Below are 25,476 nucleotides of genomic sequence, written 5' to 3'. Positions count from 1 at the left end.
TGAAGTAATTCAACCAAAAGTAGTCATTGACCTCCTCATGGAAGAGAGGATGCTCAACTACTACTAATTAATACTGATTTACTATTTAATATTTAAAAAATGATCTGTGTTGGATAGCTTGTGATGGCCCCGCATATGATCAAACTTGCTATCCTTAATGTCTGAAAGACTTCATTTAAAACTTGTTTAAATAAAAAAACATCTTGTAAAAATGCTAGAATAGTTCCTTTTATGTGATGATAGTGTTTAAATTTTGGCAACAGATTGTGGCAGCTATGTGGGAAGTATGTTTGTTTTTGTAAATACAGTGAGTGATCGGTTAACGAACAGATCAGTTAATGAACAAATCGGTAATGAACACTTTCGCAAAAGATTTTTATGATCGGACAATGAACACATGATCGGATAACAAACACTTCACTGAACAAACATAAAAAGAAGTGACGGAAATAGCAAATACTGATTTATTTTCCTTTGTCTTCAGGTAACTTTTTGGAGCGCGGGAGATGTCAACGTTGACGCTCAACCCGACTGGAATGCTATCAGACTGCTCGTGCTTGTCTAATAGAAAGAAGGTTGTGGAAGGGGTTTGAAGTAATTCAACCAAAAGATACTGATCAGATAGTATTCCTCGAACTTTGAAATACTTCCTTGTAATTCCAGTCTTTTATTTTTCTGACAAACAATTCTTTTATAGTATTCGTGAGACTGTCAGGCGGGCACTCGTTAAGTTTTGCGTCGAGTTTTATTTTCGAAAGGTGAGAGTATAATAGCAAAGGTAGAGAGTGGGTAGAAGATGTCTGATGTTGCTGGGCACTAGGATGCAGTTCAATCTTATCTAAGAAAGATACAGTATAATTAAGAAAACTCAGGCAGCTAAAGGAGTAACAAATATCACATCTGAGAAATAAAGAACATTGAAGAGCTCATAATGGAACTTGAAATGGATCTGACAACAGAAGAACACCAAGAAACTTGGCGAGATATGTTTTATTATGAAAAAGATATCTGCTATTAATTAAAGATCTTTTGAAGAAGTGGGGGATGTCAGATCAACGGTCTTAGAATGGCATACAAACCAGGTTGAGGTTAATAGGCTTGGGGGATCTCTACAATTACAATACTATTAATTCTGAAAATCCTGAAGAAGAGAGAAAAGCAATCGACATTAGACAAATTCTTTAACCCCCACAAACAAAAAAACATGAGTAATAAAAATGCAAGACCATGTATATATGTATTTTTATTATTACATATAAATAAACATAGTAAGAAAGTATATATTTTTTATTTTTTGGGGTCTCCAGAACGAATTAATCAAATTTCCATACAAACTATAGTAAATCGATAATCAGTTAAAGAACAATTCGGATAGCGAACAAAGTCTTGGAACGGATTATGTTCGTTAACCGATCACCCACAGTATTGTATTTATAGAAAAATTATTGGGTATGCATAGCAAATAAACAAACATCCTCATTTACATACATAGATTATATTTATTGCCAAGATGCATTTTTTGTATAAACTCCCCTCTTCTGTTGGCTAAAAATATACAATTGTAAATACTACAATATTATTAAAATGGTCTTAAAATTTACAACATACCTTGATGTACATTCTTTCCTTTTTTTAAAGTTATGTTAATTTTAATCTTAATAATTAAAATTTATAGGAAATTATAAAGTTAACTATTTTTTACAAGTTTTTACATTTAATATTAGAATATTGTTTTTTGCCTATATAAGCAGTGTAGTAAATTTTAACAAATACAACTATTACATTACATTGAATCAACACTTTTACACTAAAAATTCCCATTTTTTATTTTTGACATTTACATATTAGCTTTTACATTTGCTCCGTATTTTATCATGTAATTTATATAATAATTCTTTTATTATTTTGAAAATTTTAATATAAGTTGTTATATATATATATTTTTTTTATAATTTTATATTTTATGAAACAGAGAAACCAATATATGTCTATTGTTATTTTCAGATAAATAATTAAAATGGCAACGGTTGAAAGTGATGCTGTTCCTTTTGATATTCCAGAAGAAGAAACAGAGGAGAAGAAAACAGAAAAGCCTGAACCTGAGCCTGAGTCTAAGCCTAAATCCAAAACCAAAGGTAAAAATAGCTTACTAGTGAATGATATACTAAAACACAATTAAATAAAAACTTTCTTTTTGAGATTTAATTTTTAAAAACATTGACAAAAATCATAAGACTTAATTTCCATATATTTCATTCCTAAAATTTCTAATTGGAAAATAATAATAGAACTGTTGAAACCAATAATCATCTTAAGTCTATTTCATTAGTTTTAAATAATGATTTGGAAATCATAAAGAAATTTTATTATTGTAGAGAAATTTTCTTACAGAATATAAAACAACTGTTTGTTGATTAGAGATATTTTAGAAATTATAATTAGAAAAATTTTTTGCTAAATCTGTAAACCATTTTGTTAAATAATAAAGTTCCAGGAATATAAACTGTATATACTAGAAAATCAACTTCAAGATTCTTATGCAAACCAACGTAAGTTGATATAGTTATTCTTCCGAATAACTATATTNAAGTAAACTAATTGAACATGGAAATTATATCTGCTTGATAAACATTTTATTAGAGAATCAATAAATAGTTGACTGATGATGATAATATAAAAATATTCATTTAAGATTGATCCGTTATGTAATTTTATAAGTTAGTTTTTACTTTACAAGAGAATCGTATACATAATAGTATCTATTGAGTCAGAAAAACAGATATCAGTTTTGTTACTATATATAACAGTATGTAAAATATACAGTATAAAGATGTACAGTACATGTTTATTAAAGAAAAATTCATAACATTACTGTGAGAAAGAGAAGGAAAAAGTTATATTAAAATAGCCTTTACTTGAAGAATTGACTTATGTAGTTATATATTTTCAAAATACCTGTTGTTTTTTTTAATTATAGAAGCAAAAAAGTTGGTTTTTAAAATCAAAGAATTTTAGAAGTTGAAAAATTAGCCAATAGGATTGTTTGTAGTAAAAATACACTACATAATAGAGAAACTTTTTTAATTAAAATTGCTGAATCAATACTATATTAAAATAAAATCTATTAAAAATACTTTCTCCTTTACATCTATTCAACTGATAAAGCCTTGAATGTAACAGTTCTTATTTTTGCTTAAACATTGTATCTTAAAATACAAGATGGCAATATTTAAATTTCCACTGTTCAGCAGTGTCTGCAGTTCAATCTTATAGCTAGATTGTTCTCAAATTTGATAAGTAGATTAATCAGAACATGCAATGCAGGATTTTGCAAAAAAAGTATTTTAGAGCCAAAATTCATCAATGGAGAAGTGTGGTGCTGTAATTTAAAAACATCATTAAAATGGACAGAAACATAAATAACAATAATTATAATGAATTGAAACTTTTATTGCATTTTACTAAAAATATTATTACAGCTAGAAAACGGTTAATATCAGCAGTTGAATGGTCATTCTGAACATTCATGGAGCTTAGTATTGTTGGAAACCTCCTATCTAATTTGGGGACATTGTATTTATTCACATGGAATAGAATTTGGTTCAATGAAGTCACCATTCTTGATGAACAGACACTGTATTCTGTGCTCACTGTTCTCAGTAGCTAAACATAATGCATCTGAAGGAATGTTAGGTGCATGTTGACAGTCATCTATAAGAATGTGTCTTCCTGCCACTGCCACTAACACAGGTGATAACTGTAATATTGTGCAAAGCATTAGCTATTTTGGCTACAGTGGTGCCAGAATTCCCAGTTTGAAAGTTTTTGTACTGAAATATTTTTTTAGAATCCTGCTTCCCATGTTCCAATTAGTCTACCTACCAAATTTGGAAATGTTCTGGTTGTTAGATTTAGTTGCAAATGCCTTTGAACAGGGGAAGTTTAATTTTGGCCACTTTGCATATATTTTCAGAAAGTTGTGAGTGATATGTAAACTAATTAAAACAGTTTAATGCTGTTTGGAGGAAATAAGATAAGATCTGTTTCTTCTCAATTTTGGAAAAAAACAGATCTTGTTTCAAGAGATGCAAGTGCTGCAGATAGTTTCAGAACAGCACAAGTCCCATTTTGGAATCCCAAAATTTAATTTTAGTGCAGAAAATTCAAATAGTACTGAATTTTTATTGACATTTTAAATACTTGAACTGCAATATTAAAAAGAACTTGCTTTTTGTCACAAAAAAATAATAATTTTTCTGATTAAAAAAATCTACTTCAATGATCTGATTCAAGCATGAAGATAATTTTACTTTATTTGTAACAATTATTCAGTTTATGGAATTAAATTTAGCATGGAGAAAATGGTAAACATAATTAGTTATCAATGCTCAATACTTCAACATTGTATTTAAAAAGTGAACTAAAATCAGATTTTTCAAAAATTTCCATAAAAATTTTGATTTTTGTAACTTTGTTCTTGAAAGGAAAATAAAATTTTGTGAATTTCTAGGAAATTTTTATGATCCATATGAATCCTGAATAATATAGTTGTAAGTCTAAAAGTAATTTAGCAAAAAAAAACTTTTATCTAGTTTACTTGAAAGCATTTCATATTCTGTTTAAACTTTGTTATGTGTAATTTTTATTTAAAAAATAATTAAATTTATTTATTCTGATTTATATAATTAGATTTGAATGTCATGAACTTACAATTCTAGCAAAAGCTATTAGTTAGAACAAAATCAATTATCAAATTAATTGACAGTCTTATAAATAAAATTATAAATTTACTGGTAGATAGCCAATTATTTGACTAATACTTGTCTTTAAAAAGGAAAATTGGTTGAGCCATCTTTGGGGGGGCAGTTACTTTCTTTCTTGAAGAAACATTTTCCAGAAGTGTCAGATTTAATATATTTTCAATTAAAAATTGTCTTGAATGGCTTCTTTTGATAATTACATCTGTATTTACAAAAAATTAAATAACATCAATGAGAATTAGATCTTATATTAGGACTAAAATTACAACACAATAATGAAAAAGAACAACATATTTAAAGAACTAAATGATCAATTGCATGAAACGGCATCTCAGCTATGTAATAGTAGAATCCAATGATGATAGATAATTAATATTTACCAATAATTTAATATTTTTAAAAACCTAAAATTGAACAAAAGTACTATTAAAACTATTAGTTTTTCACTAAAACTTTTACTGAAATGCAAGTAGCAGTTTATATTCAAATTCAGCTTATGTTCGCAACCCATTGATGTAAGTCTGCATCATGTGAAGATCACATGATGCAAAATTGTGTCAACTGATGGCAAGTGTGTTAACCACCATTTGGTTACTTAATTATGGTAGTGTACTAGCAATCAGAGTAGTCTGGCCAGATGTTTTTTAATAAAATGTAAAATCAAAAGAAAAATCAGTGTAAATCAAAGGCTTACGAATAAAAGGAAGAATTGGCATGTATATAATCCAATAATAATAATGTGACAGTTTCAGTGTGCTAAACTAATTTTGCTGTTTTATTTCCACAGAAAAATTATATGAAATAGTAAGGAATACAGCAGCTTTACTGTAAGATTATAACAAGATCAGCTAATTCTTAGCATGGCATTGACCTTTATAAAACAAAAACAGACATGCTGTGATGTTCAAATCATATCATTTTGATTATTACTATGGCAGAAACTGTTGCTTTAATTACTAAAATTAATTGAAAATTTTAGTATGAATGTAAAAATATTACAAATAAATTTTTAATAATATTTTCTTTCTCTATTAAATTAACTTCTTATCATTTAGGACAGAACATACTAATACATAAAGGTAGAAATATTCATATTGGTAACAGTTACAACTTTACACAAGTTCGCACAGCAGTATCAAACATTAATATTAAGAAAAATAAAAATCCTCCATCAGAATCTGCTCCTCAGTTTACTGAAAGTACGAAGAGAAAATTACCAGATGAAATAAAAGGTATATATTATAAAAATAATAAACATATATGTAAAGAAAATTATGTATAATAGTGTATATGTGTGTATAAAATGAATTTCAGATTCAGTTCGTGAAATAGATCCCGAAGCCATGCATTTTGTTGCTGAACATATAGCTAGTGACTGGAAGAAACTAGCAAGATATCTTCCTCCAAGTAAGTAACATATTTAAGAATTGTAGCGAATTCTATTCTGGGCCAAAGTCAAGGCATAGTTCTAGGATGTTGTTATTGTATTATTAATGTACAGTATTACATCTTGTTCAGTTGATATTGGTTCCTATTGCAATGCTAGACTAAAATCAAGGTATAGATACCAATAAAGTAGATACTTTTTGTGCTATTTTTTATGGAGGAAATAATTAAATTATTTAGCATTTTAAATAACTGGTTGACTAATATCCAATAATGATTGTGTATTATAATGCCACATGTTAAAGTTTAAAACACATCTTAAAAATGTCTAATTACCAGAAGTTAATGGTAATTATATCAAACTGATAACAATAAGCAATAATTACGACTATGTTTCAGGTTTTTTGGGACATGCTAATTGATATTACATAAATCATAACCATATCTATGGTTGCAATAAATGCGGTTTGTTATGTATATTGTGTACTGTACATATGTAAGTGTTGTTTGAGAAGTTTGGTAAATTTCTTTGAGATGGTATTACAGTTCATTAAGTGCAGCACAGTTGGCAAGTTTCTTTCTTCAAATGACCTCTTGCAAAGTTTTAGCCACATGTGATGCATAATTAGCATTTGACAACTATTGAATCAACTACTTTCACATTTGCTCCAAAAAAAATGGAAAAAAATGAGTTAATAAAGTAATAAAACATTTTTATTTGAAGTGAACAGCAACACATATAAATGCTTAGTTGGATGACGTTTATGGAGATTCTACACTAGCATTGAATACTATTTATTTCTGGATAAATCGGTTTAAAGATGGCTGTACATGCACTGAAGATGAAGTGCACTCTGATTATCCAGTTGAGGTTTCCATGAAGAATATCATTGAAAAAAATCCATGGTATTGTAATGGAAGACCACTGAGTGATTATGTAAGTGCATTGAGATTGATGAGACTGTAGGTATCTCAACTGAATAAGTAAAAAGTATCTTGCATGAAAAAGCTGTGTGCATGATGGGTGCCACAATTGCTGCCTGTCAACCAAAAAATGCATTTGAAAGGACATTTCACTTCAGTGTTTGGTGATTGCAGGACATTGTGCTGAATTGTGACCATTTGAAGAAATTTGGATCCACCAAGCAACACCCGAGTAAAGACAGTAAACAATGACTGGTGAAAATATGCCAAAGAAGACAAAGATTATTTTGTTGATTTAAAACAGGGCTGTCCAATTCATTTTGGAGGCTGGCTATAATTTCAATTACAGTACATGTCAGTCAGTGGGCCACCTAGTGAATCATATTTGCTTACACTCATGATTCTTCTATAAATGGATAGATATTTGAATCAAACAAAGCTTTAAGTTGCACATGTTTTAATAATAATACCTAATAAAAAATACATCATTGAGACCTATGAAGGGGCTTATTAACTAATAATTTTCAATATTTGGTGACAACAATTTAATTTTAATACACAAAAGTCAACTCAAAACTAATAGAACAAGTGTAATAAATGCGTAGGTTAGATATTAACAGAAGTGTGGCTCACCATTGTTAATACTCAAGTCATAGTTCATTTCGCAATCGACGAACCACGTGGCATTGGCATTATTGGTAGCACAACATCGTGCATGGTGACAGCCGACCGCTACTATGGGTGGGCAAATTCAAATGTGTTGGCGGGCCTGGGTTTGGGCAGCCTTGATTTAAAAGGTGATCACAACTATTTTTTGGGTTTACCAAGGAATAATTTTGATCAACTTCTTGGAAAAAGGGAAAGCAATAACAGTAACCTATTAATGACATAGTTGCATTGTTTTGAAAGATGAATTCAAAAAAAATCAGCCAAGATTAGTGTACAAAAAGAGTGCTCTTTCACCAGGACAATGTACAGTTCCACAAATTCAGCTTAAAATTATTTTCTCATTCATCCTATACCCTAGATTTGCCTCTGTTCAATTTCTTCCTGTTCCCAAACTTAAAAATTTGCTTAGTAGAAAGAAATTTTTATTAAATGGAGTGTGTCATTTTGCAGAGTTTCACAAAACTTTTATTTCTGGTAGGATGAAAAAATTGGAAACTTTATGGACCAAGTGTGTAACCCTCAATGCAGACTATATTGAGAAATAAAACTGATTTTTTTTTTNGAATATAAACTGTATATACTAGAAAATCAACTTCAAGATTCTTATGCAAACCAACGTAAGTTGATATAGTTATTCTTCCGAATAACTATATTAACTTAGTTTAATGAAAGTAAATATTTAAAATTTGTTAAAAAATCCAAAACTGAATAATGTCTATTGATCTTTGATATTCTGCTTGAGATTTCAATGAATTTGGGATAGACTTATAATTTTATTCTGAGATTTTATCTTTTAAGCACTTATTTCACAGGACAACTTTATATTCAGATAGTTGCTCATCTACTTAACCGTAAATAGAATGTAGAAAAATGAATGCTGACAATGGCAGATACAAGGGGAGTGCTACACAGGCTTAAACCCTCCCCATTGACACCAAAAAACCAAAAAAAATTACTTATTTGAACTTAACTTAAATGTTTTTTAAAACAACATTCATGATGGCAAATATGGTTTATCAGACCATCTGCAATACAATTGTCTGCATGTGTTAATAAAAGGTATTAATTATTCAAATATTTTTTCTGTTTTCAAGACTTGCAGCAATAGACTGATGCAGAATTTAAGTGTCCCAAAAATATCAATTCAGTTTCTTCACAAAACCATCAAGATGAAAATGAGCATTTCACAACCAGATAATACTTTTGCTGATGTTTTTTGTTTCTTGCTTATATTGATCTTTGTCTAAGTAAATCCCACTCTTGCAACCATATTCGTTTCTGTTAGGGCATTCTGTATTAGTCTTGTATGGGAAGAAATGATTGTTTTTGACAACACACTGTTGCATTTTCAGTTGCAGTTGTTGTGAAAGTCTTTCAAATAGACTTTCTTGGGCTTCTTTTAAATGCTTCTCAAACATCTGAAACCATATTGATTTCAGTCCTTACTGGAAGGACCAGCCACTGTGGACCATCCAACACTGATCCTGTATTATGAAATTTTTGGACAAAGTTACTGTGTGATTTCCTGTCCAAACTGGAAGTTTATATTTAGTTAATTGGGGCCTCCTGCTCCTAACCTCTCCATATCTAGTCTCAACTTTCATATATCTAATTCCATTTTTGAGATTAAGGAAGGACAGAAAGACACCAGTAGGAATTTATAGGTCTACAATAAAAAAAATCTTTTGAATCTTTTGAAATCTTTTGAAAATCTCAGCCCAATAAAATATTAGCATTTCAATACAAAAAATAATTGTTATATGGCCAATGTCTTAATATCAAAATACCTGTAAGTTAATTTTGGTAAATATAGCTTAGCAAGAAGAGTGAACAAAAATTGTCTGAGGTATTTTATATAGTGTACAATTATTGTTGTATGGAAGATGCAGGAATTATTTACAGCATATAAAATACTAATTAATGAGACATTTGGTCATATATAAATTATTTGAATTTTAAAATTGCCTTAATTTATTGCCTTTTATTAATAAGAAGCTATTGTCATGTGTAATTGTTTAACAACTTTAGTGTTATTCTTAAGTTAAGAATCTAGTAATACAGATGTAATCCATTTAACAATAACACAATGTTCATTTTCATTAACAATAAGACATTATTTAAATGTACAAGATCTGTCTCGAAAGTTTGCAAACATTTTAAATTACACACCAACCGATAATTGAATCTGAATGCAGCTTACACAGCTCTCTACCAGCAAGCTTTTTGTACTATCTGCCAAAAGCAGTTTGTTTTATCTTTATTTGTTGTTACATTATGTTCATTTGTGTAAAGACATGTTGATTGCATTTTGATTTTATTTCAATGAGTGCAATTGAGTAAAGAGTTCTGGAACAGGCTAGTTCATGAAAAGTTCATGAAAAACATCATTAGTTCATAAAACATCGCTAGTTCATAAAAAGTTCATGAAAAACATCACTAGAGACATTGCTTCCATGTTGTACCCATAGACCAGTCATCACAATTGGTGGGAAAATCTTTACTATAACCTAAGAAGGTGCAACAAGTTTGGTCAAATTTAGAGGTCTTGCTTGCTGTTTTGTTTGATTCTGATGGTGTTATTCAACAGAAATTTCTTCCAGAAAGGAAGACAGTAAATAAGGAATACCATCTGGAGGTGATGAAACATCTTTGTGAAGCAATGAGGAAGAAAAGACTGACTTCTTGGAGAGAACAGCATCTTGACAATGCTCTCATTCACACAATACTGCTGATAACAGAGATTTTGGCCAAGAACTCAATGCCACTTGTTCTCTAACCTCCAAATTCACCAGACTAAACCCAGCAGGTTTCTTTTTGTTTTCCAAATTAAAATCTGCTCAGAAATGTTGCTGTTTTGAACCTGTTTATGCCATTAAGGAAAATTTACTAGTAGAGCTGTGCATCATGCCATCAAAATAAGTGTTTCAGGAAATGTTCTTTTCATGGCAGAAATGCTGAATTTGGTACATAGACTCAAGAGGGGACTACTTCAAAGGCAACAAAATCGTCTAGTTTCTAGGTAAATGCAAACAACTTCTATTTGTAAAGTTCATAAACTTTCCGGACAGACCTTGTATAATAATTTAATGTTCAAATGATCAATGTACAATTTTATGTAAAAGGTCAATAGATTACTGATTGTTTTCCTTAGATAATTTGAAAATTCATGATTATAATCAAGTTGAACCCAATGATTTGTTTAATTCACAGTATTTTTCTATTTAATAGAAGAACCAAAATATAAAAGTAAGAAGAAAGATTTTTTCTCAGATTCAAGTGATGATAGTGATTCTGATGATGATGGTTTTTTCAGACGTGCAAGTAAAAATTCAGGTGAGATGAAAGTAATCTTGCAACTTTGATTCATTTTTCTTCTTTTTTTTATTTCTTAATCTTTTGTAAAATCATTCTAACAACCAGAATGTTTCCAAATTTGATAAGTAAACTAATTGAACATGGAAATTATATCTGCTTGATAAACATTTTATTAGAGAATCAATAAATAGTTGACTGATGATGATAATATAAAAATATTCATTTAAGATTGATCCGTTATGTAATTTTATAAGTTAGTTTTTACTTTACAAGAGAATCGTATACATAATAGTATCTATTGAGTCAGAAAAACAGATATCAGTTTTGTTACTATATATAACAGTATGTAAAATATACAGTATAAAGATGTACAGTACATGTTTATTAAAGAAAAATTCATAACATTACTGTGAGAAAGAGAAGGAAAAAGTTATATTAAAATAGCCTTTACTTGAAGAATTGACTTATGTAGTTATATATTTTCAAAATACCTGTTGTTTTTTTTAATTATAGAAGCAAAAAAGTTGGTTTTTAAAATCAAAGAATTTTAGAAGTTGAAAAATTAGCCAATAGGATTGTTTGTAGTAAAAATACACTACATAATAGAGAAACTTTTTTAATTAAAATTGCTGAATCAATACTATATTAAAATAAAATCTATTAAAAATACTTTCTCCTTTACATCTATTCAACTGATAAAGCCTTGAATGTAACAGTTCTTATTTTTGCTTAAACATTGTATCTTAAAATACAAGATGGCAATATTTAAATTTCCACTGTTCAGCAGTGTCTGCAGTTCAATCTTATAGCTAGATTGTTCTCAAATTTGATAAGTAGATTAATCAGAACATGCAATGCAGGATTTTGCAAAAAAAGTATTTTAGAGCCAAAATTCATCAATGGAGAAGTGTGGTGCTGTAATTTAAAAACATCATTAAAATGGACAGAAACATAAATAACAATAATTATAATGAATTGAAACTTTTATTGCATTTTACTAAAAATATTATTACAGCTAGAAAACGGTTAATATCAGCAGTTGAATGGTCATTCTGAACATTCATGGAGCTTAGTATTGTTGGAAACCTCCTATCTAATTTGGGGACATTGTATTTATTCACATGGAATAGAATTTGGTTCAATGAAGTCACCATTCTTGATGAACAGACACTGTATTCTGTGCTCACTGTTCTCAGTAGCTAAACATAATGCATCTGAAGGAATGTTAGGTGCATGTTGACAGTCATCTATAAGAATGTGTCTTCCTGCCACTGCCACTAACACAGGTGATAACTGTAATATTGTGCAAAGCATTAGCTATTTTGGCTACAGTGGTGCCAGAATTCCCAGTTTGAAAGTTTTTGTACTGAAATATTTTTTTAGAATCCTGCTTCCCATGTTCCAATTAGTCTACCTACCAAATTTGGAAATGTTCTGGTTGTTAGATTTAGTTGCAAATGCCTTTGAACAGGGGAAGTTTAATTTTGGCCACTTTGCATATATTTTCAGAAAGTTGTGAGTGATATGTAAACTAATTAAAACAGTTTAATGCTGTTTGGAGGAAATAAGATAAGATCTGTTTCTTCTCAATTTTGGAAAAAAACAGATCTTGTTTCAAGAGATGCAAGTGCTGCAGATAGTTTCAGAACAGCACAAGTCCCATTTTGGAATCCCAAAATTTAATTTTAGTGCAGAAAATTCAAATAGTACTGAATTTTTATTGACATTTTAAATACTTGAACTGCAATATTAAAAAGAACTTGCTTTTTGTCACAAAAAAATAATAATTTTTCTGATTAAAAAAATCTACTTCAATGATCTGATTCAAGCATGAAGATAATTTTACTTTATTTGTAACAATTATTCAGTTTATGGAATTAAATTTAGCATGGAGAAAATGGTAAACATAATTAGTTATCAATGCTCAATACTTCAACATTGTATTTAAAAAGTGAACTAAAATCAGATTTTTCAAAAATTTCCATAAAAATTTTGATTTTTGTAACTTTGTTCTTGAAAGGAAAATAAAATTTTGTGAATTTCTAGGAAATTTTTATGATCCATATGAATCCTGAATAATATAGTTGTAAGTCTAAAAGTAATTTAGCAAAAAAAAACTTTTATCTAGTTTACTTGAAAGCATTTCATATTCTGTTTAAACTTTGTTATGTGTAATTTTTATTTAAAAAATAATTAAATTTATTTATTCTGATTTATATAATTAGATTTGAATGTCATGAACTTACAATTCTAGCAAAAGCTATTAGTTAGAACAAAATCAATTATCAAATTAATTGACAGTCTTATAAATAAAATTATAAATTTACTGGTAGATAGCCAATTATTTGACTAATACTTGTCTTTAAAAAGGAAAATTGGTTGAGCCATCTTTGGGGGGGCAGTTACTTTCTTTCTTGAAGAAACATTTTCCAGAAGTGTCAGATTTAATATATTTTCAATTAAAAATTGTCTTGAATGGCTTCTTTTGATAATTACATCTGTATTTACAAAAAATTAAATAACATCAATGAGAATTAGATCTTATATTAGGACTAAAATTACAACACAATAATGAAAAAGAACAACATATTTAAAGAACTAAATGATCAATTGCATGAAACGGCATCTCAGCTATGTAATAGTAGAATCCAATGATGATAGATAATTAATATTTACCAATAATTTAATATTTTTAAAAACCTAAAATTGAACAAAAGTACTATTAAAACTATTAGTTTTTCACTAAAACTTTTACTGAAATGCAAGTAGCAGTTTATATTCAAATTCAGCTTATGTTCGCAACCCATTGATGTAAGTCTGCATCATGTGAAGATCACATGATGCAAAATTGTGTCAATTGATGGCAAGTGTGTTAACCACCATTTGGTTACTTAATTATGGTAGTGTACTAGCAATCAGAGTAGTCTGGCCACATGTTTTTTAATAAAATGTAAAATCAAAAGAAAAATCAGTGTAAATCAAAGGCTTACGAATAAAATGAAGAATTGGCATGTATATAATCCAATAATAATAATGTGACAGTTCCAGTGTGCTAAATTAATTTTGCTGTTTTATTTCCACAGAAAAATTATATGAAATAGTAAGGAATACAGCAGCTTTACTGTAAGATTATAACAAGATCAGCTAATTCTTAGCATGGCATTGACCTTTATAAAACAAAAACAGACATGCTGTGATGTTCAAATCATATCATTTTGATTATGACCATGGCAGAAACTGTTGCTTTAATTACTAAAATTAATTGAAAATTTTAATATGAATGTAGAAATATTACAAATAAATTTTTAATAATGTTTTCTTTCTCTATTAAATTACCTTCTTATTATTTAGGACAGAACATACTAATACATAAAGGTAGAAATATTCATATTGGTAACAGTTACAACTTTACACAAGTTCGCACAGCAGTATCAAACATTAATATTAAGAAAAATAAAAATCCTCCTTCAGAATTTGGTCCTCAGTTTACTGAAAGTACGAAGAGAAAATTACCAGATGAAATAAAAGGTATATATTATAAAAATAATAAACATATATGTAAAGAAAATTATGTATAATAGTGTATATGTGTGTATAAAATGAATTTCAGATTCAGTTCGTGAAATAGATCCCGAAGCCATGCATTTTGTTGCTGAACATATAGCTAGTGACTGGAAGAAACTAGCAAGATATCTTCCTCCAAGTAAGTAACATATTTAAGAATTGTAGCGAATTCTATTCTGGGCCAAAGTCAAGGCATAGTTCTAGGATGTTGTTATTGTATTATTAATGTACAGTATTACATCTTGTTCAGTTGATATTGGTTCCTATTGCAATGCTAGACTAAAATCAAGGTATAGATACCAATAAAGTAGATACTTTTTGTGCTATTTTTTATGGAGGAAATAATTAAATTATTTAGCATTTTAAATAACTGGTTGACTAATATCCAATAATGATTGTGTATTATAATGCCACATGTTAAAGTTTAAAACACATCTTAAAAATGTCTAATTACCAGAAGTTAATGGTAATTATATCAAACTGATAACAATAAGCAATAATTACGACTATGTTTCAGGTTTTTTGGGACATGCTAATTGATATTACATAAATCATAACCATATCTATGGTTGCAATAAATGCGGTTTGTTATGTATATTGTGTACTGTACATATGTAAGTGTTGTTTGAGAAGTTTGGTAAATTTCTTTGAGATGGTATTACAGTTCATTAAGTGCAGCACAGTTGGCAAGTTTCTTTCTTCAAATGACCTCTTGCAAAGTTTTAGCCACATGTGATGCATAATTAGCATTTGACAACTATTGAATCAACTACTTTCACATTTGCTCCAAAAAAAATGGAAAAAAATGAGTTAATAAAGTAATAAAACATTTTTATTTGAAGTGAACAGCAACACATATAAATGCTTAGTTGGATGACGTTTATGGAGATTCTACACTAGCATTGAATACTATTTATTTCTGGATAAATCGGTTTAAAGATGGCTGTACATGCACTGAAGATGAAGTGCACTCTGATTATCCAGTTGAGGTTTCCATGAAGAATATCATTGAAAAAAATCCATGGTATTGTAATGGAAGACCACTGAGTGATTATGTAAGTGCATTGAGATTGATGAGACTGTAGGTATCTCAACTGAATAAGTAAAAAGTATCTTGCATGAAAAAGCTGTGTGCATGATGGGTGCCACAATTGCTGCCTGTCAACCAAAAAATGCATTTGAAAGGACATTTCACTTCAGTGTTTGGTGATTGCAGGACATTGTGCTGAATTGTGACCATTTGAAGAAATTTGGATCCACCAAGTAACACCCGAGTAAAGACAGTAAACAATGACTGGTGAAAATATGCCAAAGAAGACAAAGATTATTTTGTTGATTTAAAACAGGGCTGTCCAATTCATTTTGGAGGCTGGCTATAATTTCAATTACATGTCAGTCAGTGGGCCACCTAGTGAATCATACTTGCTTACACTCATGATTCTTCTATAAATGGATATATATTTGAATCAAACAAAGCTTTAAGTTGCACATTTTTTAATAATAATACCTAATAAAAAATACATCAATGAGACCTATGAAGGGGCTTATTAACTAATAATTTTTCAATATTTGGTGACAACAATTTAATTTTAATATACAAAAGTCGACTCAAAACTAATAGAACAAGTGTAATAAATGCATAGGTTAGATATTAACAGTGGTGTGGCTCACCGTTGTTAATACTTAAGTCATAGTTCATTTTGCAATCGACCAATCACGTGGCATTGGCATTATTGGTAGCACGACATTGTGCATGGTGACAGCCGACCACTACTGTGGGTGGGCAAATTCAAATGTGTTGGCGGGCCTGGGTTTGGGCAGCCTTGATTTGAAAGGTGATCACAACTATTTTTTGGGTTTACCAAGGAATAATTTTGATCAACTTCTTGGAAAAAGGGAAAGCAATAACAGTAACCTATTAATGGCATAGTTGCATTGTTTTGAAAGATGAATTCAAAAAAAATCAGCCAAGATTAGTGTACAAAAAGAGTGCTCTTTCACCAGGACAATGTACAGTTCCACAAATTCAGCTTAAAATTATTTTCTCATTCATCCTATACCCTAGATTTGCCTCTGTTCAATTTCTTCCTGTTCCCAAACTTAAAAATTTGCTTAGTAGAAAGAAATTTTTATTAAATGGAGTGTGTCATTTTGCAGAGTTTCACAAAACTTTTATTTCTGGTAGGATGAAAAAATTGGAAACTTTATGGACCAAGTGTGTAACCCTCAATGCAGACTATATTGAGAAATAAAACTGATTTTTTTTTTTCTGGAAAAAGGTGTTTAACTTGTTTTTTTTGCCAAACTTTTCAAACAATTTTCATAAATGAAAAAGTCAACAAAAAATGGGGTGCATGAATAATGTATGTGTTACTGTGAATGACCGATATCTGACAAATGTCGAGATTCTCCGGTGAATGTCAGCATTCACACAGTCATTTCGTGTATGTACGAAATATTTGCTAAATATCATTATTTCTCACTTACACCGGCAAATGTCGACAATCAGCATGCACTGATGGTGAATGCAGTGGCGTACCGTAGTGGGGGCGGCAGGGGCGGCCCACCCCGGGCGGCACTTTTTAGGGGGCGGCAAAATTGCACAATAAATAATAATAATGTCTTGTAAAAATTTGAACCATCCTAATCTATACTTGCATCGCGCCTACGATAGTGCTATCGTCCGGACAGTCCGAGAATTGGCTCACCGTCCGGGTGAACTAGTAATTTTTAATCCAAGGAAATCCTGCGAAACCTGTTGACTTTTTTTTTATTCGCTTGTACGATTCATTCGCGTTCATATACACCACTAATATCCAATAGAACTATTTTAAACAGGTTGCTGCACTACCACCGAATTTCATTGCTTGTTCTGTGACAAAACTGAATTTTGGTCTTATAAATTGAAATACCTAAATAAGGGGGGGCGAAATTTTCCTCCGCCCCGGGCGGCTGACACCCACGGTATGCCACTGGGTGAATGTTGAATAAAAATATTTTTATTATGTTAAGACAAAAATGCAACTTTTTAATATGTCAAAATAGGAGAAAGCTTAAGTAAAAGCACATGTAAATAAACTGTTGAACTTAAAATGAACAGTACATTCTAAATCATTAAAGAAAATAATACAATAATAAGTTTACACATAAATTATATGATTAATGTTATGCAATCTTATTTTAATGTTATAGAATCTTATTTATTGCAACAACTTAAACTGTTATGGCACTTTGAATTGCACAAGAGTCCCTTGCTTTTACAACTACATTTATTCGTAGAACACTTCTTTTTGCAATGACAGCGTGTATAGCCTTGCCCTCCAGTTTTCGAGTTAGCTGCAGCTGCTTCTCTCAGTGATATTTCTTGAGAAGAAATCTCATCTATAGAAAGTAACTTTTCTTTACAAATTACAAACTGATTATGGGTTTTTTTTTTAACTCTTTCCGCCTTGTGGGCACTAGGAGGGCCTCTTTTTGCAATCCCATTATGGGTTCGGCCAGGCCCACAATGGGGCTGCCAGGTGGTGAGGGACGGGGCCCGACATATCCGAACAGACCTCCTCCGAATAATTCCTGGGGATTTTTCGACCCGTTCGGATTCGAACCCGGGTCCCCCAGAGTGGTTGGCTGCCATCTTGACCGCTCAGCCATCCGGCCACTGACTGATTATGGGTATAAAGCTGCTTGAGGGTACCATTTTTGTTTGCTAATTTATAAAAGTCAGAGTCTTCTATTCCAACAACAACCGCCAACACGTTTTGGGGATTTGTACAGCCACGGTCGAGATCAGGGACTTGTATTGACAGACTGTCGCCTCTCTGTCCACATCAGCTTATCTGTGTTTGTCGACATACACCGGTGATTGTTCGAATGTATAGTAATATAACCAAATGTTCGGTCTTTAACCGACCTATTTTGTATGTGTCGACATTCACCGGAGAATATCGACATTCTCTAATTTCGGTCTTTCACAGTAACATATGCACTTCATTTTTTAAAATACTTGTAAGGAGGAAAAAAAACAAAAAAGAAATGAAATAAAAGAAAAATCTTTATCAATTTAATTGATTACATATTAAACAAATTTCATTACTTTATGATAGTNTGTTCTTTTCATGGCAGAAATGCTGAATTTGGTACATAGACTCAAGAGGGGACTACTTCAAAGGCAACAAAATCGTCTAGTTTCTAGGTAAATGCAAACAACTTCTATTTGTAAAGTTCATAAACTTTCCGGACAGACCTTGTATAATAATTTAATGTTCAAATGATCAATGTACAATTTTATGTAAAAGGTCAATAGATTACTGATTGTTTTCCTTAGATAATTTGAAAATTCATGATTATAATCAAGTTGAACCCAATGATTTGTTTAATTCACAGTATTTTTCTATTTAATAGAAGAACCAAAATATAAAAGTAAGAAGAAAGATTTTTTCTCAGATTCAAGTGATGATAGTGATTCTGATGATGATGGTTTTTTCAGACGTGCAAGTAAAAATTCAGGTGAGATGAAAGTAATCTTGCAACTTTGATTCATTTTTCTTCTTTTTTTTATTTCTTAATCTTTTGTAAAATCATTCTAACAACCAGAATGTTTCCAAATTTGATAAGTAAACTAATTGAACATGGAAATTATATCTGCTTGATAAACATTTTATTAGAGAATCAATAAATAGTTGACTGATGATGATAATATAAAAATATTCATTTAAGATTGATCCGTTATGTAATTTTATAAGTTAGTTTTTACTTTACAAGAGAATTGTATACATAATAGTATCTATTGAGTCAGAAAAACAGATATCAGTTTTGTTACTATATATAACAGTATGTAAAATATACAGTATAAAGATGTACAGTACATGTTTATTAAAGAAAAATTCATAACATTACTGTGAGAAAGAGAAGGAAAAAGTTATATTAAAATAGCCTTTACTTGAAGAATTGACTTATGTAGTTATATATTTTCAAAATACCTGTTGTTTTTTTTAATTATAGAAGCAAAAAAGTTGGTTTTTAAAATCAAAGAATTTTAGAAGTTGAAAAATTAGCCAATAGGATTGTTTGTAGTAAAAATACACTACATAATAGAGAAACTTTTTTAATTAAAATTGCTGAATCAATACTATATTAAAATAAAATCTATTAAAAATACTTTCTCCTTTACATCTATTCAACTGATAAAGCCTTGAATGTAACAGTTCTTATTTTTGCTTAAACATTGTATCTTAAAATACAAGATGGCAATATTTAAATTTCCACTGTTCAGCAGTGTCTGCAGTTCAATCTTATAGCTAGATTGTTCTCAAATTTGATAAGTAGATTAATCAGAACATGCAATGCAGGATTTTGCAAAAAAAGTATTTTAGAGCCAAAATTCATCAATGGAGAAGTGTGGTGCTGTAATTTAAAAACATCATTAAAATGGACAGAAACATAAATAACAATAATTATAATGAATTGAAACTTTTATTGCATTTTACTAAAAATATTATTACAGCTAGAAAACGGTTAATATCAGCAGTTGAATGGTCATTCTGAACATTCATGGAGCTTAGTATTGTTGGAAACCTCCTATCTAATTTGGGGACATTGTATTTATTCACATGGAATAGAATTTGGTTCAATGAAGTCACCATTCTTGATGAACAGACACTGTATTCTGTGCTCACTGTTCTCAGTAGCTAAACATAATGCATCTGAAGGAATGTTAGGTGCATGTTGACAGTCATCTATAAGAATGTGTCTTCCTGCCACTGCCACTAACACAGGTGATAACTGTAATATTGTGCAAAGCATTAGCTATTTTGGCTACAGTGGTGCCAGAATTCCCAGTTTGAAAGTTTTTGTACTGAAATATTTTTTTAGAATCCTGCTTCCCATGTTCCAATTAGTCTACCTACCAAATTTGGAAATGTTCTGGTTGTTAGATTTAGTTGCAAATGCCTTTGAACAGGGGAAGTTTAATTTTGGCCACTTTGCATATATTTTCAGAAAGTTGTGAGTGATATGTAAACTAATTAAAACAGTTTAATGCTGTTTGGAGGAAATAAGATAAGATCTGTTTCTTCTCAATTTTGGAAAAAACAGATCTTGTTTCAAGAGATGCAAGTGCTGCAGATAGTTTCAGAACAGCACAAGTCCCATTTTGGAATCCCAAAATTTAATTTTAGTGCAGAAAATTCAAATAGTACTGAATTTTTATTGACATTTTAAATACTTGAACTGCAATATTAAAAAGAACTTGCTTTTTGTCACAAAAAAATAATAATTTTTCTGATTAAAAAAATCTACTTCAATGATCTGATTCAAGCATGAAGATAATTTTACTTTATTTGTAACAATTATTCAGTTTATGGAATTAAATTTAGCATGGAGAAAATGGTAAACATAATTAGTTATCAATGCTCAATATTTCAACATTGTATTTAAAAAGTGAACTAAAATCAGATTTTTCAAAAATTTCCATAAAAATTTTGATTTTTGTAACTTTGTTCTTGAAAGGAAAATAAAATTTTGTGAATTTCTAGGAAATTTTTATGATCCATATGAATCCTGAATAATATAGTTGTAAGTCTAAAAGTAATTTAGCAAAAAAAAACTTTTATCTAGTTTACTTGAAAGCATTTCATATTCTGTTTAAACTTTGTTATGTGTAATTTTTATTTAAAAAATAATTAAATTTATTTATTCTGATTTATATAATTAGATTTGAATGTCATGAACTTACAATTCTAGCAAAAGCTATTAGTTAGAACAAAATCAATTATCAAATTAATTGACAGTCTTATAAATAAAATTATAAATTTACTGGTAGATAGCCAATTATTTGACTAATACTTGTCTTTAAAAAGGAAAATTGGTTGAGCCATCTTTGGGGGGGCAGTTACTTTCTTTCTTGAAGAAACATTTTCCAGAAGTGTCAGATTTAATATATTTTCAATTAAAAATTGTCTTGAATGGCTTCTTTTGATAATTACATCTGTATTTACAAAAAATTAAATAACATCAATGAGAATTAGATCTTATATTAGGACTAAAATTACAACACAATAATGAAAAAGAACAACATATTTAAAGAACTAAATGATCAATTGCATGAAACGGCATCTCAGCTATGTAATAGTAGAATCCAATGATGATAGATAATTAATATTTACCAATAATTTAATATTTTTAAAAACCTAAAATTGAACAAAAGTACTATTAAAACTATTAGTTTTTCACTAAAACTTTTACTGAAATGCAAGTAGCAGTTTATATTCAAATTCAGCTTATGTTCGCAACCCATTGATGTAAGTCTGCATCATGTGAAGATCACATGATGCAAAATTGTGTCAACTGATGGCAAGTGTGTTAACCACCATTTGGTTACTTAATTATGGTAGTGTACTAGCAATCAGAGTAGTCTGGCCAGATGTTTTTTAATAAAATGTAAAATCAAAAGAAAAATCAGTGTAAATCAAAGGCTTACGAATAAAAGGAAGAATTGGCATGTATATAATCCAATAATAATAATGTGACAGTTTCAGTGTGCTAAACTAATTTTGCTGTTTTATTTCCACAGAAAAATTATATGAAATAGTAAGGAATACAGCAGCTTTACTGTAAGATTATAACAAGATCAGCTAATTCTTAGCATGGCATTGACCTTTATAAAACAAAAACAGACATGCTGTGATGTTCAAATCATATCATTTTGATTATTACTATGGCAGAAACTGTTGCTTTAATTACTAAAATTAATTGAAAATTTTAGTATGAATGTAAAAATATTACAAATAAATTTTTAATAATATTTTCTTTCTCTATTAAATTAACTTCTTATCATTTAGGACAGAACATACTAATACATAAAGGTAGAAATATTCATATTGGTAACAGTTACAACTTTACACAAGTTCGCACAGCAGTATCAAACATTAATATTAAGAAAAATAAAAATCCTCCTTCAGAATTTGCTCCTCAGTTTACTGAAAGTACGAAGAGAAAATTACCAGATGAAATAAAAGGTATATATTATAAAAATAATAAACATATATGTAAAGAAAATTATGTATAATAGTGTATATGTGTGTATAAAATGAATTTCAGATTCAGTTCGTGAAATAGATCCTGAAGCCATGCATTTTGTTGCTGAACATATAGCTAGTGACTGGAAGAAACTAGCAAGATATCTTCCTCCAAGTAAGTAACATATTTAAGAATTGTAGCGAATTCTATTCTGGGCCAAAGTCAAGGCATAGTTCTAGGATGTTGTTATTGTATTATTAATGTACAGTATTACATCTTGTTCAGTTGATATTGGTTCCTATTGCAATGCTAGACTAAAATCAAGGTATAGATACCAATAAAGTAGATACTTTTTGTGCTATTTTTTATGGAGGAAATAATTAAATTATTTAGCATTTTAAATAACTGGTTGACTAATATCCAATAATGATTGTGTATTATAATGCCACATGTTAAAGTTTAAAACACATCTTAAAAATGTCTAATTACCAGAAGTTAATGGTAATTATATCAAACTGATAACAATAAGCAATAATTACGACTATGTTTCAGGTTTTTTGGGACATGCTAATTGATATTACATAAATCATAACCATATCTATGGTTGCAATAAATGCGGTTTGTTATGTATATTGTGTACTGTACATATGTAAGTGTTGTTTGAGAAGTTTGGTAAATTTCTTTGAGATGGTATTACAGTTCATTAAGTGCAGCACAGTTGGCAAGTTTCTTTCTTCAAATGACCTCTTGCAAAGTTTTAGCCACATGTGATGCATAATTAGCATTTGACAACTATTGAATCAACTACTTTCACATTTGCTCCAAAAAAAATGGAAAAAAATGAGTTAATAAAGTAATAAAACATTTTTATTTGAAGTGAACAGCAACACATATAAATGCTTAGTTGGATGACGTTTATGGAGATTCTACACTAGCATTGAATACTATTTATTTCTGGATAAATCGGTTTAAAGATGGCTGTACATGCACTGAAGATGAAGTGCACTCTGATTATCCAGTTGAGGTTTCCATGAAGAATATCATTGAAAAAAATCCATGGTATTGTAATGGAAGACCACTGAGTGATTATGTAAGTGCATTGAGATTGATGAGACTGTAGGTATCTCAACTGAATAAGTAAAAAGTATCTTGCATGAAAAAGCTGTGTGCATGATGGGTGCCACAATTGCTGCCTGTCAACCAAAAAATGCATTTGAAAGGACATTTCACTTCAGTGTTTGGTGATTGCAGGACATTGTGCTGAATTGTGACCATTTGAAGAAATTTGGATCCACCAAGTAACACCCGAGTAAAGACAGTAAACAATGACTGGTGAAAATATGCCAAAGAAGACAAAGATTATTTTGTTGATTTAAAACAGGGCTGTCCAATTCATTTTGGAGGCTGGCTATAATTTCAATTACATGTCAGTCAGTGGGCCACCTAGTGAATCATACTTGCTTACACTCATGATTCTTCTATAAATGGATATATATTTGAATCAAACAAAGCTTTAAGTTGCACATTTTTTAATAATAATACCTAATAAAAAATACATCAATGAGACCTATGAAGGGGCTTATTAACTAATAATTTTTCAATATTTGGTGACAACAATTTAATTTTAATATACAAAAGTCGACTCAAAACTAATAGAACAAGTGTAATAAATGCATAGGTTAGATATTAACAGTGGTGTGGCTCACCGTTGTTAATACTTAAGTCATAGTTCATTTTGCAATCGACCAATCACGTGGCATTGGCATTATTGGTAGCACGACATTGTGCATGGTGACAGCCGACCACTACTGTGGGTGGGCAAATTCAAATGTGTTGGCGGGCCTGGGTTTGGGCAGCCTTGATTTGAAAGGTGATCACAACTATTTTTTGGGTTTACCAAGGAATAATTTTGATCAACTTCTTGGAAAAAGGGAAAGCAATAACAGTAACCTATTAATGGCATAGTTGCATTGTTTTGAAAGATGAATTCAAAAAAAATCAGCCAAGATTAGTGTACAAAAAGAGTGCTCTTTCACCAGGACAATGTACAGTTCCACAAATTCAGCTTAAAATTATTTTCTCATTCATCCTATACCCTAGATTTGCCTCTGTTCAATTTCTTCCTGTTCCCAAACTTAAAAATTTGCTTAGTAGAAAGAAATTTTTATTAAATGGAGTGTGTCATTTTGCAGAGTTTCACAAAACTTTTATTTCTGGTAGGATGAAAAAATTGGAAACTTTATGGACCAAGTGTGTAACCCTCAATGCAGACTATATTGAGAAATAAAACTGATTTTTTTTTTTCTGGAAAAAGGTGTTTAACTTGTTTTTTTTGCCAAACTTTTCAAACAATTTTCATAAATGAAAAAGTCAACAAAAAATGGGGTGCATGAATAATGTATGTGTTACTGTGAATGACCGATATCTGACAAATGTCGAGATTCTCCGGTGAATGTCAGCATTCACACAGTCATTTCGTGTATGTACGAAATATTTGCTAAATATCATTATTTCTCACTTACACCGGCAAATGTCGACAATCAGCATGCACTGATGGTGAATGCAGTGGCGTACCGTAGTGGGGGCGGCAGGGGCGGCCCACCCCGGGCGGCACTTTTTAGGGGGCGGCAAAATTGCACAATAAATAATAATAATGTCTTGTAAAAATTTGAACCATCCTAATCTATACTTGCATCGCGCCTACGATAGTGCTATCGTCCGGACAGTCCGGGAATCGGCTCGCCGGGTGAACTAGTAACTTTTTCGTCCGAGGAATTCCTGCGAAACCTGTTGTTTTGCTTGTACGATTCATTCGCGTTCATATACACCACTAATATCCAAT

At 30.1% G+C, this 25,476-nt stretch overlaps 1 protein-coding gene and 1 long non-coding RNA gene across 4 annotated transcripts in view; both read left to right on the top strand.

Annotated features, from left to right (window-relative positions):
* LOC111630074 (autophagy-related protein 18-like) overlaps nt 1-25,476 on the top strand; it is a 37,547-nt gene that overhangs the window by 7,989 nt on the left and 4,082 nt on the right. Inside the window, exons 2-6 of one of the 3 annotated variants that reach the window (XM_023374094.1) lie at nt 485-653; nt 2,005-2,135; nt 10,968-11,072; nt 14,406-14,582; nt 14,665-14,757. In XM_023374094.1, coding sequence (XP_023229862.1) covers nt 2,018-2,135; nt 10,968-11,072; nt 14,406-14,582; nt 14,665-14,757 — 493 coding nt within the window. In that variant the 5' untranslated portion in view covers nt 485-653; nt 2,005-2,017. Of the gene's footprint in view, nt 1-484; nt 654-2,004; nt 2,136-10,967; nt 11,073-14,405; nt 14,583-14,664; nt 14,758-16,803; nt 16,824-25,476 lie in introns of those variants that run through there. The other 2 variants (XM_023374095.1, XM_023374093.1) reach the window with 2 other exon arrangements.
* LOC111630075 lies at nt 4,680-6,145 on the top strand. The gene is made up of 2 exons (XR_002757447.1): nt 4,680-5,992; nt 6,075-6,145. It is a non-coding gene; the product is annotated as an uncharacterized LOC111630075 (long non-coding RNA).

The sequence above is a fragment of the Centruroides sculpturatus genome, unplaced genomic scaffold (genome assembly GCF_000671375.1).
Source record: "Centruroides sculpturatus isolate CEXI.00-Female unplaced genomic scaffold, Cexi_2.0 scaffold599, whole genome shotgun sequence".
NCBI lineage: Eukaryota > Metazoa > Arthropoda > Arachnida > Scorpiones > Buthidae > Centruroides > Centruroides sculpturatus.
Note: the sequence above shows the minus strand (reverse complement) of the source record. Positions and strands in the feature narration are given on the sequence as shown.